The sequence below is a fragment of the Mobula hypostoma genome, chromosome 11 (genome assembly GCF_963921235.1).
Source record: "Mobula hypostoma chromosome 11, sMobHyp1.1, whole genome shotgun sequence".
Lineage (NCBI taxonomy): Eukaryota > Metazoa > Chordata > Chondrichthyes > Myliobatiformes > Myliobatidae > Mobula > Mobula hypostoma.
In genome coordinates, this window is record NC_086107.1 from 62755348 (window position 1) to 62771661 (window position 16314).

The window sequence follows — 16314 nt, forward strand, 5'->3', positions numbered from 1 at the left end:
CATATTATGGGCTGTGACATAATGGGCATCCTTATTAGTGTCAATTAATTGCTGAATCCATTTGTCCTTTAGAATACCATCATACTCAGACTCTGGTAAATCTAGCCCAAGCAGGAATTCTAACCCTCTCATTTCTCTCCTGGTTATCAATTTAAAAGATGGAAGTCCAATAAAAGAAGCTTTGGTGGTAAGAATTTTCATAAAGCCATTGGGTTAAGACAGAGACCTGTGCTGTTCAGCCATTTTACTTAATATTGTCTTTAAAGTCCTGTTCTTCTGCTCAATTTTTTCACTGGATTGCAGTTATTATGGGATAGGGAACCTCAGACTTGCCCCAAACAGTCTCAAACAAAATCCTGGCTGTAACCTTAGTGTTGTTTATAGTTGGGAAAGCTTTCCAATTGGTGAAAGTATCTGCTATCATTCAGATATATTTCAGTCATCCCAGAGATGGAAGTAAAGATTCTACAAAAACAATCTGCTAGATAACCCATGGTTCTTTTATTGGGCATGTGTGTCTTAAAACTGCTTTTCTAGCTGATGTTATTTGGGTTATACTGGGCACAAATCAAGTAATTTTGACAATAATGTTCTATATCTCCTCACATATTTGTCCACCAACACGGATTCTTTGTTTCCATTGCTCTAACTGTTCCTTGATGCCCAAAAATGCCATGGTACCAATAGGTCATCTGGTTTCTTTCACTTTCTTGCACCACAAATCTACCATTGGCAAGTACAATTCCATTCTGTGCCTATATTCCTGGATATTTTCCATACTCTTCAGAATTCTCTCCTCTCTGTACCTTTGCTAACTCCTGATCCTGTTGCTGTGCCTAAACTAAGTCTATAGGTATACTCTTCCAGTTGCTGTGTCATCACCCCCTCTATATCTGGATTCCATTTTACCCTGCATCTTGATTCTAGTTTGGTTAACTCATTGGCCTTCCTGGTCCCTTCTGGAGATGTCTTTAAGTAGCCTGCACATTAATTTTTTTACTCCGACTGTTTCCTCTTACCTTCTCAAATATATCCTTCAACAAGGGTACTGATGGTAAAGGTTTACCATTTGCTGAGACTTGACCTCTAGCTTCCCATAACTGTAAGTATTCAGTCAAACTATTACAAACCTGCATTCTATCTGAGTATGTGATTGCTCCTGAAGCATGTCTGTCTGGAAGGCTGACACCAAAATCTGTAACAGCAAGCTCTGCTGCCTGTGCACTCATTATTTTAGGTAACTTGATTGCAACACTTTTGATCTCTACTCCTTCATCATCCTCTACATATATACCACATACTGTAGGTGTCTCTCCATCCTGAACTGATGACAATCCATAAACAATGATCCTTAAAGAGGAACTTTATGGTCGCATGACTTTATTTTCCTCTCCTGATTTTTAAGATGGGAATGAATTGTCCATTCCGTACTTGTAAGTGTCAGGTGACAGTAGTACGAGGTTCACCCCGATAAGGTAAATTGTCAATGAGCATGGTTGTACCATTAACTCTTTTAACTGTGACATTATGATCCTGTTATTGCAATGTCCATTGGTCTAGTTGAGTTTGATTGACTGTTCCATTCTTGATATGACCATCCAGCAAAAGCTAAGTTAGAGTATGCTCTGTTAAAATGGTGAGTAGATTAAGACCCGTAATATAAGTGAAATGTTTAACAGCGCAAAACACTGCTAATAGATGACACTCACATGTTATTCATCCTTGTTCTACTGGATTAAGCATTCAATATACAGATATTGTTAGCTCCAGTAGGGTTTGTGTCTCCTGGAGTAACACAGCTGATACTGTGTTCCTGGTGGCAGCAACCTCCAAAGATAATGGCTCAGAAGGGTTAAGAGCAGCTGCTTTGAAAGGCTAGTTTTAAGATCTGAAACTGCCTTAGTGTGTTCTGGTTTCCATTCCCATGGAACATCTTTCTGCAAGAGCTCCATAAATGGGTAAGCTTTTGCGACAAAGCCATTATGTGGCCCCTACAATACCCCACCAAACCGAGAAACGACCTCAATCCCCTCATCAGTGGGGAGAGGTAATCTTGCCACTACATCCACCTGCTGTTTACCCATCTTTTGTCTCCCAGGGGGTTATGACCACTCCCAAGTAACTAACATGCTGCCTCATGATTTGAGGGTTTTTAGGGTTAACCTTCAAACCCATCTCCTGTAACAGTTGCAGTAGTTCCTTAAGTAATCCATAATGCTACCTTTTGGTCTTTGCCTGTAACAGTAGATCATCTACACATTGAATCAAACACTGGGGAGCTGAAAAAGCTTTCAGCCCATTTGCCAGCCATTGATGGAAAATGGAGGGTGAATTATGAAATTCTTGCGGCAAAACCATCCATGTATACTATTGTCCTTTCCAAGTGAAAGCAAATGTATATTAACATACTCTTCTCAATGGAATAGATCAAAATCCATTACTTATATCCACTACTATAAATCACATTGCTGTAGTGTTCTACTTAATCATGGTTTGGGACTTGAAACAACAGTAGAGGCAGTTAAAGGAATAACTATTCAATTCCTGGTAATCTATGGTGAATCCAACTTCTATTGGATGTTTGAATTGGCTATATGGGTGAATTATTTGAATAATTCTTTCTACACCTGCCTCTGCTTGTTTCAGAAATCCATTTACTTCTGAGGTTTTGGATCAGAGCCCAGTATACATACCTCTCCTTGTATCCTGCCACTGTCCTGTTTGTTTTGCAAACTTTTACCTGGCAATCTAGAACAAATTGTCTGGCTTGCAAGTCCTCCTTCATATATTCTGCCATAACTCACAACCCCCAACAGTATGCATTCTGTTCTCTTATCATCCTACTGGAATGTCAATAGGGACCTTCTCTCTGTCAATGTTTAAACTGCAAAATCATACAATTAATTAGATCAAAGCTCAGACCTGCTTTCCTAACAAAATTATTTTCCAGAATATGATTTTGAGCAGTTAGCAAGTTTGTATTATAGAATCTTGTATTTCCCAGCTTGGTGCATTGAATATGGATGGGATTAGTACTGTTCAAGAGCCTCCTGTATCCCTAAGAAATTTTATAGGGCAGCCTCCTACGCTAGCTTCTACAGAGTCTAGCCACACCACGCTACTTTGCAGTGCACTCCCACTTATGTGAGGCCTGACACTGTCATTGTGTACTTGGAGTCCCCGTAGGTAACTCTGATGCAGTTGTGGCTTTTCATCTGCCACATTACAATGGAGGTTACATTGTGGGTAATATGGTTGACATGCCAGTGGCAATGGAGCTTGCCCAGTCCCAGTCTGTCTGGGTTGTGGGCAGTCCCTGGCAAAATGGCCTTCATGTCTGCAATTTGGAACATTTCCCTGGGGATCTGGTATTCACAACGGGGTGAACATGGGCATTCCAATTACGTCCCCCTCTAATAGGTGGTGCTATTGAGTGTGATGGCGGCATACCCCAATAGTAACCCTGTCTCCCTTATTTTTCCCCCGCACATCTTGTTTCTTTTCAGTGGCCATTATAGGACCCTGTTTCCCCTTATCCTTGGTATTTTTCTCCGCATACTCGTATCATCCTTCTAAGGACTTGTGTGGGATCAAACATTTCACCCACTCTTCTGTTCTCCTTAGTACCGAGTGATATCAAGGTCCTCAACCAGTTACTACTCTGTCGTTAAGTCAAGTTCCACTGGCTAAAGTGAGAGCATAAACGCTTGGGGGGGGGGGGTGGCAGCGGGAATGGTCAACAATTTCATCGCAAATGCAGAGGGGTCCTCCCCTTCTGCTATCTGCACGTGTCTCCACCAGGTCATCTCTAAGTCCCTTCTGCTTCTAATCTCGCTTTCTGTAAATCGGGCTTTATGCCTGTTCCTCCAGCAGGGCTGTGAGGGTAACACTGAAGTTAGTCACAGAAGGGTTAACTTCTCTACTTTATCTGAACTGGATTATCCTGTGCTGCTGCATGCACTGGAAAGGATCGAGGATCGGCTCCCAGCCCACACTTGGGTATATTTGTAGCTATAGCACTTAATTGGGCTACATCAAAAGGGGTAGAATAGTGACACAATCAGTACCCCTGTTTCCGGTGTCCCCTGAGCACTCTGTTATCGTGGGCACCACTGAGGCAGTGGGTGTTGAAGGCTTCACTCCTCTTGGAAAAAATCCATAAGGAGGTAAGCCACCCCCCCCCCCCAATCATCCTCACTATTATAGTGCGTCACCTCGTACGCCAATCGACATCTCCATCATCGTCATCCTCGCACCAAAAGCTGCAAAGTTAACACTCTGAGCTGAGAGTTGACTGGGTAGTTTTTTGATCTGTTTTAAACACTTGGTGTGATCAGCACTGTCTTTATTTTCCTCAGCTGCTGATTTTTATACAATGTTCATTGCAGACTGTAAACCCTGACACTACTTTTCCATTTTTCTACTTCAATATTCACCCTTTTACACTGTTCTTTACTTTTCTCTTGTCAGCCATTCACACTAAGCCTGAAATTGACCAGTGGATCAAATTCAACTGACCCTGCTCCATCAATTTTCCTTTCTGCCTCTCTCCAACTCTTCCCTGCACTTACACAATTCCTCTGCCAGTTTCTGTTTCTCTTTCTCCATATCAATTTGATCTTCCAGCATACATCCCATTATAACAGTTTTTTCTTTCTTTCTTTTTAAATCTTTTTATTGAGTAAGTATACAAAAAAGGTAAGCCATATAAACATTAATACAATGTTAAAGTATAATAAAATTCCAAAAGATAACAATACCAAAAAGAAAATACTACAAACAATGTAATTTAAGCATAAGAAACCAAGATAACATAATAGTATACTAGATTTTATATATATCAATGGAAAAAAAGAAAAAAAAAACCCCAAAAAAAAACCCACCGTGCAACTAACTAAAAGCAAAGCAAAGCAATGGGCTAACTTGAAACCAAACAGAGTTAAACTTAAAATCACGTCCTCAATCCCGACCTCCATTAAAACAGTGAAAAAAAACAAGAAGGGTAAATATTACATTAAATGAAAATATCGAATAAAAGGTCCCCAAATCTGTTCAAATTTAAATGAAGAATCATAAAGGTTACTTCTAATTTTCTCCAGATTCAAACATAAAATCGTCTGAGAAAACCAAAAAAAGGTAGTTGGAGCATTAAGCTCTTTCCAATGTTGTAAAATACATCTTTTCGCCATTAAAGTAAGAAATGCAATCATTCTACGGGCTGAAGGGGAAAGATTACTAGAAATTTTAGGTAGTCCAAAGATAGCAGTAATAGGGTGAGGAGAGATATCTATATTTAATACCTTAGAAATAATATTGAAAATATCTCTCCAAAAAGTTTCCAAAGTAGGGCAAGACCAAAACATATGAGTTAAAGAGGCTATCTGCCCCGAACATCTATCACAGAAAGGATTAATATGCGAGTAAAAACGCGCTAACTTATCTTTGGACATATGTGCTCTATGCACCACTTTAAATTGAATTAGGGAATGTTTAGCACAAATAGAGGAAGTATTAACTAATTGTAAAATCTGCCCCCAATCATCCACAGAAATGGTAAGCCCCAATTCCTGTTCCCAATCTACCCTAATCTTATCAAATGGAGCTTTCCTAAGTTTCATAATAATATTATAAATCATAGTCGATGCACCTTTCTGACATGGATTAAGGTTAATTATCGAATCTAAAATATATATAGGAGGAAGCATTGGAAAGGAAGAAAGTATAGTACTTAGGAAATTTCTAACTTGTAAATATCTAAAAAAATGTATTCTTGATAAGTTATATTTATTAGATAATTGTTCAAAAGACATAAGGGAACCATCTAAAAATAAATCCAAAAACCGTAAAATACCCTTAGTCTTCCAGGTTTGAAAAGCGCGATCCGTAAAAGAGGGAGGAAAAAATATGTTACCTAAAATAGGAATCGCTAACCCGAATTGATTAAGATCAAAAAATTTTCTGAATTGAAACCAAATACACAAAGCATATTTAACGATCGGGTTAGAGACCTGCTTAAAGCGTTTCGAATCAAAAGGAAGAGATGAACCTAAAATAGAACCAAGTGTATAACCCTGAACAGATTGTAATTCCAATGCTACCCATTTAGGAATAGATAGTATATCCCGGTCAAGTAACCAAAATTTCATATGTCGAATATTAATAGCCCAATAATAAAATCTAAAGTTAGGTAATGCTAAACCTCCATCTCTCTTAGCTTTCTGTAAATGTATTTTACCCAGTCTCGGATTCTTATTCTGCCAAATAAATGAAGAAATTTTAGAGTCGACTTTATCAAAAAAAGATTTAGGAACGAAAATTGGTAATGCCTGAAACACATATAAAAATTTTGGCAAAAAAAACATCTTAACTGCATTAATACGACCAATCAAAGTTAAATATAAGGGAAACCATTTAGATGAAAGTTGAGTAATATGGTCTATTAATGGTAAAAAGTTAGTCTTAAATAAATCTTTATGTTTACAAGTAATTTTAATCCCAAGATATGAAAGGTAATTATTAATCAATTTAAATGGAAATTTATAATATAAGGAAAGATGTTTATTAATCGGAAAAAGTTCACTCTTACTAAGATTTAATTTATAACCTGAGAAAAGACCAAATTGTGCTAATAACTCTAAAACAACAGGAATAGATCTCTCAGGATTAGAAATATATAAAAGTAAATCATCAGCATAGAGTGATAATTTATGGGACTTTAATCCCCGAGTTATCCCAGTAATATTTGAAGATTCTCGAATAGCAATTGCAAGAGGTTCTAATGCAATATCAAATAATAGGGGACTAAGAGGACAGCCTTGTCGAGTACCACGAAAGAGAGGAAAAAAAGGTGAGTTTAAAGAGTTAGTACGAACCGAGGCTACAGGGGAGTGATATAACAGTTTAATCCAGGATATAAATTTCAAGCTAAAATTAAACATTTCAAGCACCTTAAATAAATAAGGCCATTCTACTCTATCAAAAGCTTTCTCGGCATCTAAAGAAATAACACACTCAGGAACATTTTGTGAGGGAGTATAAACGATATTTAACAATGTACGAATATTATAAAAAGAGTAACGACCTTTAATAAAACCCGTTTGGTCTTCCGAAATAATAGAAGGAAGTACTTTTTCTAGTCTATTTGCTAATAACTTAGAAAAAACTTTAGAATCAACATTTAATAAAGATATTGGTCTATAAGATGCACATTGAGCAGGGTCTTTATCCTTCTTTAGTATTAAAGAAATTGATGCTCTATTAAAAGATTCCGGAAGTTTACCAAGTTTCAAAGAAGCCTCGAAAACCTTATAGAGCCATAACAGTTTTTTAAAATCCCTTGTAATTTGTTTGATTTCTTTTCACTAACTGCTCTCTGCAATGCATCCCCCAGGACCCTGACCCTCCTCTCTCAACCTTTCCTATCCACTGTTCATAGTCAGGTCATTTCCTTAGTAATAACAATGAAAATGAACCCTCCAGTCCTCCAAATCTCCTGGGTTCTTCTTGGCTTTTCCTTTTCCCATTTTAATATCCTAACCTAGTAGGCAGTTCAACTCAAAACTAAGTCCCAGGCCTCTTCTTTCTTTTCAAGCACACCCCAGGACACCAAAATCTATTGACCGATCATCAACTGGTCTAGGCTAGGCAATTCACGACATAACTCTTAATTAATCCAAGTGAGCACATTATCATTTCTGCCCAAACATCAACATAACTGTGTTGACCCCAGGCTAACAACTTAAAACATGAATTCTGCTGTTTACCCCTGAACCAATATTCACTCAGACCACTCCTCCAATTTATAAAACCAAAATGTTGTTGTTTGTCCTTCGTAGTCGAAGACGACCATGGCTTCAAAGTCAAATGGAAGATTGGTGGCTGTGGGTCCGGAGGTGACTGATGAGGCCAATCCGGGCCCTGAAGGCTCGCCCACATGTGGGACACAAGTGGGTGGGTGCTGTCGTGGCAGTGGATGCTGCTCGGGCCTTGCGCACAGCACGCTTTCGTTGCGCCTCGATGATGCGCCTGACTTCAGCTGCACGGGCTCCTGTGGTGATCTTGCTGCGCCAAGCTGGACGGTCGAGGGCAAGCGTCTCCCACGTGTTGATATCGACACCCAGGCCTTTGAGGGATGCTTTGAGGCAGTCTTTGTAACGTTTCTTCTGCCCCCTGACTGAGCGCTTGCCCTGACACAGTTCTCCGTACAGCAGCTGCTTAGGCAATCGGCTGTCTGGCATTCTGACCACATGTCCAGCCCACCTGGCTTGGGCTTTCAGCAGGAGGGTGTAGACGCTGCAGAGACCAGCTCGTTCCAGGATTTCCGTGTCGGGGACTTTGTCCTGCCACCTGATGTGGAGGAGTCTGCGGAGACAGCTCAGGTGAAAGTGGTTGAGCTGTTTGGCGTGTCTGCTGTAGACAATCCAGATCTTGCTGGCGTAAAGGAGGGTGGTAAGGACCACTGCACAGTAGACCTTCAGCTTGGTGGTAAGGCTGAGTCCTCTCCGCTCCCAGACGTTCTCACGGAGTCTCCCAAAGGCGGCGCTGGCTTTGGCAATCCTGTTGTTGACCTCAGCGTCTATGTTCACTGTGCGAGAGAGTATGCTGCCCAGGTAGGTGAAGTTGTCGACTGCCTGGAGGTTCTGGCCCTTCACCGTGATGCACGGCTCCTGGTATGGCTTTCCTGGGGCAGGCTAGTACATAACTTTGGTCTTTTTGGTGTTGATAGTGAGACGGAAGTTGTCGCAGTCTTGTGAGAAGTAGTCCATTTCACGCTGCATCTCTTGCTCTGTGCTGGCGTTGAGTGTGCAGTCATCAGCAAACAAGAAGTCTCTGATGACAGTCTCTTGCACCTTTGTAACTGCCTGCAGGTGCCTAAGGTTGAACAACCTGCCGTCAGTCCTGTACCTGACCAAAATAAGAGATCACCCATTGGCCATACAATTGATCCATCTACTCTCAGCCCCTGGCATCAGGGGTCTTCTTTGCAATAGTTACCCTTCAGAGTTTTCATCACTTTACATTTGAAACCCTTCATTCTTATACTCTTTCTTTATCAGTTCAAATGTTGTGTTTCGATTTCTAACCTATCTGGTTTATGTGTATCAGATTCCCATTGGCTCTAGTCCAAGCAGCATCGATTTATTACTCTTTTGCAAGTGACAACTTGTAATTAATGACTTTGTTTTGTATCAGCAGGCTACTACTTGGGTCAAGTTTCTCAGGCCAGACACTCTATTCATAAACCTGCAAGTTCTATTGTACAATTAACTTCATTTTTTGGAACTAATCTCTAGTTTAGCAGATTACCAGGAGCATTGCTGTGTCCATTTTTAAAATAGTTTGACAAAGCTTTTGCTGAGAACAACAGTTCACAAGACAGCTCACAAAATGGAGATTACAGAGCAGCTTCACAAAATGGCAGCCTCCATTTCTTCAACCACATGGCAAGAACAAAAAGAGGAGCAACACACAAAATTCTGGAGGAGCTCAGCAGGTCAGGTAACGTCTATGGAAAAGAGTACAGTTGATGTTTCGGGCTGAGACCCTTTATCAGGACTGGAGAAGGTTCTCGGCCCAAAACATCGATTGTACTCTTTTCTATAGGTGCTGCCTGGCCTGCTGAGTTCCTCCAGCATTTTATGTGTGTTTCCAGCATCTGCAGATTTTCTGTTGTTTATGATCAGGCTACTACACTGCCAAGCCTCTTCCACAGTTGCCTACCCTGAAGAAGTTTAAATTTTCTCTTTGGCAGTTCAGTGAAACCTCTCACAGCCTCCTCTCATGTGATCTCTGTTGTCCTCCAACTCTTCGACTGGGTACTCACCCAGGCACATAACCATTTTTTTTCCCATCCAGACCTGATGAATGGTCTCAGCCTGAAACGTCAACTGTTTACTCTTTTTCATAGATGCTGCCTGGCCTGCTGAGTTCCTTCAGCATTTTGTGTGTGTTGCTTGGATTTCCAGCATTTGCAGATTTTCTATTGTTTGTGGAAGAACAAAAAGACATCTGGTTTGTCTAATTCCACTGTCCTTGACCTATTTAAGTCCAATGTTTTCTTCCATATTTAATTCCTTCTAGAGTTTACAGAGAATGGTGCAAAAGTTTAAAAAAAAATCCAGTGAGTGGCAGTTCTGTGGATGAAAAAGTTTTGTTAATGGAAAAGGTCAGGAGTATGGCCAGACTGTTTCAAGTTGACAGAGACAGTAACTCAAATAACCATGCTTTACAACAGTGGTGTCCAGAAGAGCATCTCTGAATGCACATGTCACACCTTGAAGTGGATGGGCAATAGTAGCAGAAGACTACAAACATGCACTCAGTGACCACTTTCTTGGGTACAAGAGGTTCATAAAAAAAAAAGTCACTGTATATTTTTGAAATCTAAAAGTCACTGTATATTTTTGAAATCTAGGAGCTGATTTTAGGATTGTATTTGGACTGCTGTATATTTCTTTTGGATAGGGAATTACAAGATTGTGATCTTGTAAACATTCAACAAAATTTCTTAGGTCAGTGTGGTGTGTGACTTTCAGAGATTATGCAGATATTGCTTTTTCCATTCGCCTGCTGCTTGACCTAAATGCTTAAGTACTAGAACCTAAGCATTTCTGAAATGCTTTTGAAATGCCTTGTCCATTTGCCTTCGTACATCTTAGAAGTGGCACAATAAGTCTAAGAGGATAATGAAGGGAAACTTCTTCATGCAGAGGGTCATGAGAGTGTGGAATGAGCTGCCAGAGCAGGTGGTGCATGTAAGCTCGATTTCAGTGTTTGAGATGTTTGGGTAGGGTCTTGGATTGTAGGGGTATGGTTACCTATGGTCAAGGTGCAGGTTGATGGGGCTAGGCAGTTTAAACAATTCAGCATGTTCTCTGTGGGCTCAAGGGCCTATTTCTATGCTGTAATTTTCTATGATTCTGTCTGTTGATGGAGTGATTGACTATCCCAGTCAGCGCTTATCTTGCCCTGGATAGGAGAGAGAAGGTGGATTGTGGAATTAATTAAGGGTGGTAGGGTGAGTACCAATAGGAGAGGAAGGTTTCCATCATCTTCAGTCCTTTGTCAACTCCCAGCCTCTGTTAAAATTTACACTCTCACCTGCTCGTTACTCCTCCTCATAGGAATCAATCCAAGAGCTTGATAGCTCTTGCCCCACCCCTTCCACTCTGCGCAGGTGAAGGGTCTTGACCCAAGTCGTTAACTGTCCATTTCCCTCCATAGATGCTGGCTGATCCTTTGAACTTATTTTATTAATAAATAAAGGACAGGCCTTTCCTGCTCATTGAGCCATGGCATCCAGCAACCCACCAATTCAATCCTAGCCTAATCACGGGTCAGTTTACAATGACCAATGCCTGTCTTTCACCTGTTACGTCCTTGGACCATGGGAGGAAACTGGAGTACCCAGAGGAAACCCACAATCTTCACAGGAAGAACTTGCAAACCTTCTTACGGAGGACGCCGGAATTGAACTTCGAACTCCGACGCCCGGAGTTCGCACTAATCCACCATGGTGCCGAGCAACTTGCTTAATTTTTCTCCTATATAGTATTGAACTACTGGAGGATGGTTGAGTGGCATTTGTTTCAGTATGGACAATATTTTAGAACTCGCCTAACGTGCTTTGTCGGAAGAGGAGAGGCTTGGTGAATCAGGAAGCAGGTTGCTGAGTGGAAAATATTCGGTCTTTGTGTTCTTGTATTTGAGTGGCTGATTCAGTTAAAGTTATTGGTTAGTTATGACTCGCAGAATGTTCATGATTGAATTATTGAGTTTGAGCATCCTAGGGAGGCGGTTAAATTCTTAGTGCTGGTCTCAGTCATGTGATGTGCTCTTTTCAACCATTAATCAGCCCAAATGTCAGGTTGTTCTGCGTGAGTGCATGGATTGTTTCACTATTTAAAGAGCAGCAATGGAATTTCACAGGCATTCCTACTTCTGACCTTGTGATCAAGGAGGTCATTGATAAGCCAGTTAATCTGGGAACAGAGCTCTGTGGAGCTCAGGCAGTGTTGTTCTTCAATAACCACAGCCATCATCCTTTGTTAAATACATTCCTAGCTTGTGGAACGATTTCAGTCATAATTTTTCAGTCACCTTTATGAGAGGACTTTTTTGCCTCTATTGCCCTGTGCATTCTTGTGGTTATGACAAAATTATATTTGCCATGTTTATGGTTTGTGCAAATACTTAATTTGTCTTTAGTGGTTATTGTGGTGTGTGAAAAGTTAAGGAAAACCAAATTTCCCCGCACATGACTTCTCAACTTTGCATCATTTATTATTCACTCTGGAGTTTGCATGTGTGCTCTTGGAGTACCTCATGGAGACATACCCTTAACTTCATTCCAATTTGCCTGTTAATCATTTGCATCCAGGCTAGAAACTTAGCCAAATGGTACAGTTGTTGTAATCTCCTGGGCAGAATTTGCTTGGCTAGACAGTGAGAACTATAACACTGAGCAGGGGTTTTCTTCACTGTGGGGGGAGGTGGGTGAGCAGAGGCTCCCAGTAGCATCATTAACCCGAACTGTTTCACTTCACTCCAGAAGGCAGCGATTACCTTCTGATAAGTGATTAATAATGTTGTGGAAGACCTTTCTCTTCATATGTAAACATAGATAACTAGTGGGGGTGCTGAGAAAAAACAGATGTTAACAAGCTAAAACCCTGTTTCCAGCTACATTTGGCATTGTAGATTTTGTTATGCTATATCACAATAAGCCTTAGTGTAATATTATTTTATATTGTCTTTTCTCTTTGTTAGAGCTTGGAGAATTCAACCTGTGTTCTGCGTAACTTGTCTTATCGCCTATATGAAGAAATCCCAGCGTATTACCAGAACCGATTGGAGGGTCCTGGCAGGAATGACAGAAATGAAAAGAATGGCGATATTGTGGGATGTTTCACACCTCAGAGTCGGAAAGCTAAAGAGGTGAGAGAGTTGTATTTCTCTTCTGAAGGTCATGCAACTATTTGGCCTACTTACTGGCCTACCACTGCCGTATGGGGCAACAATGTAGGTCCTCCATCTCTGGAGAGAAGGATTCTTCATTGCTGTTTCCATAACAATTATTTTTTGACCACTTAGGGTTGTAGGCCCTGATCTGAACCCTGAATCTGGAGGAACAGTGGACCATTCTTAGTCTGGCCTCTACCCTTTGACCTGTTCGGCATGGATGACCCTACCAAGAGCCAAAGCACAAGGCCCTGGCTCCAGCCAACGTAGCTCTAAGCAATAAAGTCAATTCGATTCAGTTTTCTGAGTCATTGAGGCATGCAAGCCTGCAAACCTTATGGCATGGTTGCAGTCTTCTTGGAGGAACTACTTGACATGCACTAGCCTTTTCCATCTTTCAATAATTCTCTGCTCTTTCTGCCCGTGATGAGATGGGGGTGCAAAAAAAAACTTTGCTAGTTCTAACTAACAACAAAATTTCTGGCTAAATGTTGCATTAAGTTAGAACCAAAACATATACGTATGTGCACATCTATATGTAACTTTATTTTCTTAGATCAATACGGACATGGCAATATTTTCTGAAGTATCAAAAAATCCAAAAGGAATTGAGTGGCTGTGGAACCCGGCCATAGTGAAAATGTACAGCAAACTCTTGGAGAATAGTCAGCACAGCCAGCAGACAACTGAAGCTGCCTTGGGAGCTCTGCAGAATATTACAGCAGGAGACGGTCGGGTAAGGGAACATCCTTGTAGCTTATACATTTAAAAGTTGGCTAAGCTGAAACATACTGTATATAAGACAAGTGTTCCCATTTAGCTCATCATAATTTATTACTGGGTTTGGCCACACCATGTGTGGGAGGCATGTGTTGTGGGCATGGTTTCTCTTCCGTTTCACTATTCTGTACTACTTAATGAAACCTGGCTGTGTATGGCATGTCCTGGTACTGGACAGCAGAGGCATGTGCCCATCTGAATCACTATTGGAGCAGTGATGTGGGTGATAACTCTGCAACGGGGAGAATTTAATCCTCACCACAGTGGGCTCAACAGCAGTTCTTGAATTTCCTGTAAGACTTCTTGTAAGCCATCTTTCTGTTGATTTTGTGGTTTGGCCCACTGATTGCAGGATTTGGGATATTGAGTGCTGTCTCTTTATGTAACAGCGTAGCAAGGTCTGGAAAATAAGGGAGTTAAATGGTTCCTTGTCAGTTTTACAAAGGACAGTGTACTTTATCGGACAAGGTGCCTATTACAATAAGAGAATATTGGCAACTTCAATTTCCAGAGGGTCCTGGATTTCTGGTTCAGAATTGTGCCTAACTTTATACCTCTGAATTTTTAGTGGGCTTCTGTGATAAGTCGGATAACAATGGATCAAGAGCGAACATGGTTCACGCTTATTGACCTTTTGAAGAACAGTAACAATAACATATTAAAATCCTTGACTGGCCTACTTCGAAATCTTACCATACATGCAAAGAACAAGGAAGATGTCTGTGAGTAACTGCAGCCTTGGATTGAAACTTGTTTATTCTATTTGTGTAAATAAGAGTGATAACTGGTCGTCATATTCTTCTGAGGCAAAACAAGGGAAAAAAAAAATCTGCCTACATCTGTATTTCAGCTCTTTTCACGGAAGTTTCCTTGTACAGTGCAAACGGTCCTGCTTGTCTGTGCTTTCCAAACATGTCTGCCAATTCTTTCTTATCATGTACTGTACCTGTCCATTGCCCCTTTTAATTGCAGGCAAGAAGCAGTTACTTTATTTGGTTGGGTTTTGGGGGGGGGAACTTGAATCATTGTTTTTTAAATTCATTTATTCCACTAGTTCACAACCCTTCTGGCAATGGAAGTGACCACTCCCCTCTGCTTTCCTTTTCCACCTCCCCTCCGTCCCCTGTTATTGGTGACCCAGTCTTTTACAAAGGGTCATTTTGATTTTCTTACCCTTGTACTCAGTGCTTCCCTACTGCTTAGATCTTGTATGATTTTTTTAAACCATGTTATTAACAAAGAATGAACAGGTAATCTTTGTTCTTATAGCCCGTTTAAATTGTCCCCACATATTTGTATAACATGAATGCACTTTGCCATTAGTTCTTGCCATTAAATTCCATGCACTCCTTCCACCTGCCCTCGTTTCCTTAATATCCTCCTCACCGTTCATGACATTTGGACATTTTGTGCCAAGTTTGGAAATTGTGGTACTGTACACCCAAGTATACAATAAATGCTTCGGAAGCTGTAGTGCTAGTTATAATTCCTGTGGAGCCTCCCTGCACATGTCCATCTAGTCTGAAAAACAACCTTGAAACTGATTGCTGAAGAACCACTGCAAAATATTCACGAACAGAATGCTGATAACATCAGAAGGCAGAGAAACAGAATTGGGTCAGGGATACTTCCCTGGAACTGAAAAAGACATTGTTTAAATTTGTGAAAGTGGGGGATTGGCTGTGATAAGTACAGAATTATCAACATATATAATTTCATCATTCTGTTCCAACTTTTTTTAAATACAAACAATTTGAAACACAGTAAATTGAAAGCAAAGTCCTTGCACATCTGGAAAAGAAAGTTTACAGTGAAGGAGTAGTTACCTGAAAGTATTATCAAAGCAGTAAGCCCAGAGGTTTACAATGGGCTGTTGGTCCTTTAAGAGAACTGAGAAAATAGACTGTTCCGTCCATCCAATGAAGGGACAGTGCCAGGATAATCCCCAGGACTATGACCTTTCCATTGAATGGAAACCTAAGCAGTACACTTTTAACACAGCCACTTGCCTTTAGCTGGCTGAACTCATTCTTGCATTGAAAACTTCTTCAACTCCACTCACTTTCAAGGCTTTAGCTATGGGAGCTTGGTCATTAGTCATGATCTTTCAAGAATCACTTGATTCTGACATGGTCCTGGAGGACTAGAAGATTGCAAATGTAACTCCACTCTTTAAGAAGGGAGTAAGGCAAAAGAAAGGAGATTATAGGGTAGTTAGCCTAACCTCAGTGGTTTGGAAAGTGTTGGAGTCTATTATAAGAATGAGGTTTCAAGGTACTTGGAGACTAATGATAAAATAAATTAAAGTCAGCATGGTTTCTGTAAAGGGAAATCTTGCCTGACAAATTTGTTGGAGTTCTTCAGGAAAGTAACAAGCAGGGTGGACAAAGGAGAGATAGTGGATGTCACTTACTTGGATTTTCAGAAGGTGTTTGATAAGGTGCCATACATGAGGCTGCTTGACAAGATAAAATCTTATTGCATTACAGGAAAGATACTGGCAAAGATAGCAGATTGGCTGACAGGCAAGATGCAGCGAGTGTGAATAAAAGGTACCTTTTCAGGTTGGCTGCT

The 16314-nt window shown here is 40.6% G+C and overlaps 1 protein-coding gene across 2 annotated transcripts in view; it reads left to right on the forward strand.

Annotated features, from left to right (window-relative positions):
• LOC134353793 (plakophilin-3-like) overlaps positions 1-16314 on the forward strand; it is an 82696-nt gene that overhangs the window by 50584 nt on the left and 15798 nt on the right. For both annotated transcript variants that reach the window (XM_063062180.1, XM_063062181.1), the window contains exons 8-10: positions 12769-12936; positions 13517-13696; positions 14309-14462. In XM_063062180.1, the coding sequence (XP_062918250.1) occupies positions 12769-12936; positions 13517-13696; positions 14309-14462 (502 nt within the window). The remainder of the gene's footprint in view (positions 1-12768; positions 12937-13516; positions 13697-14308; positions 14463-16314) is intronic.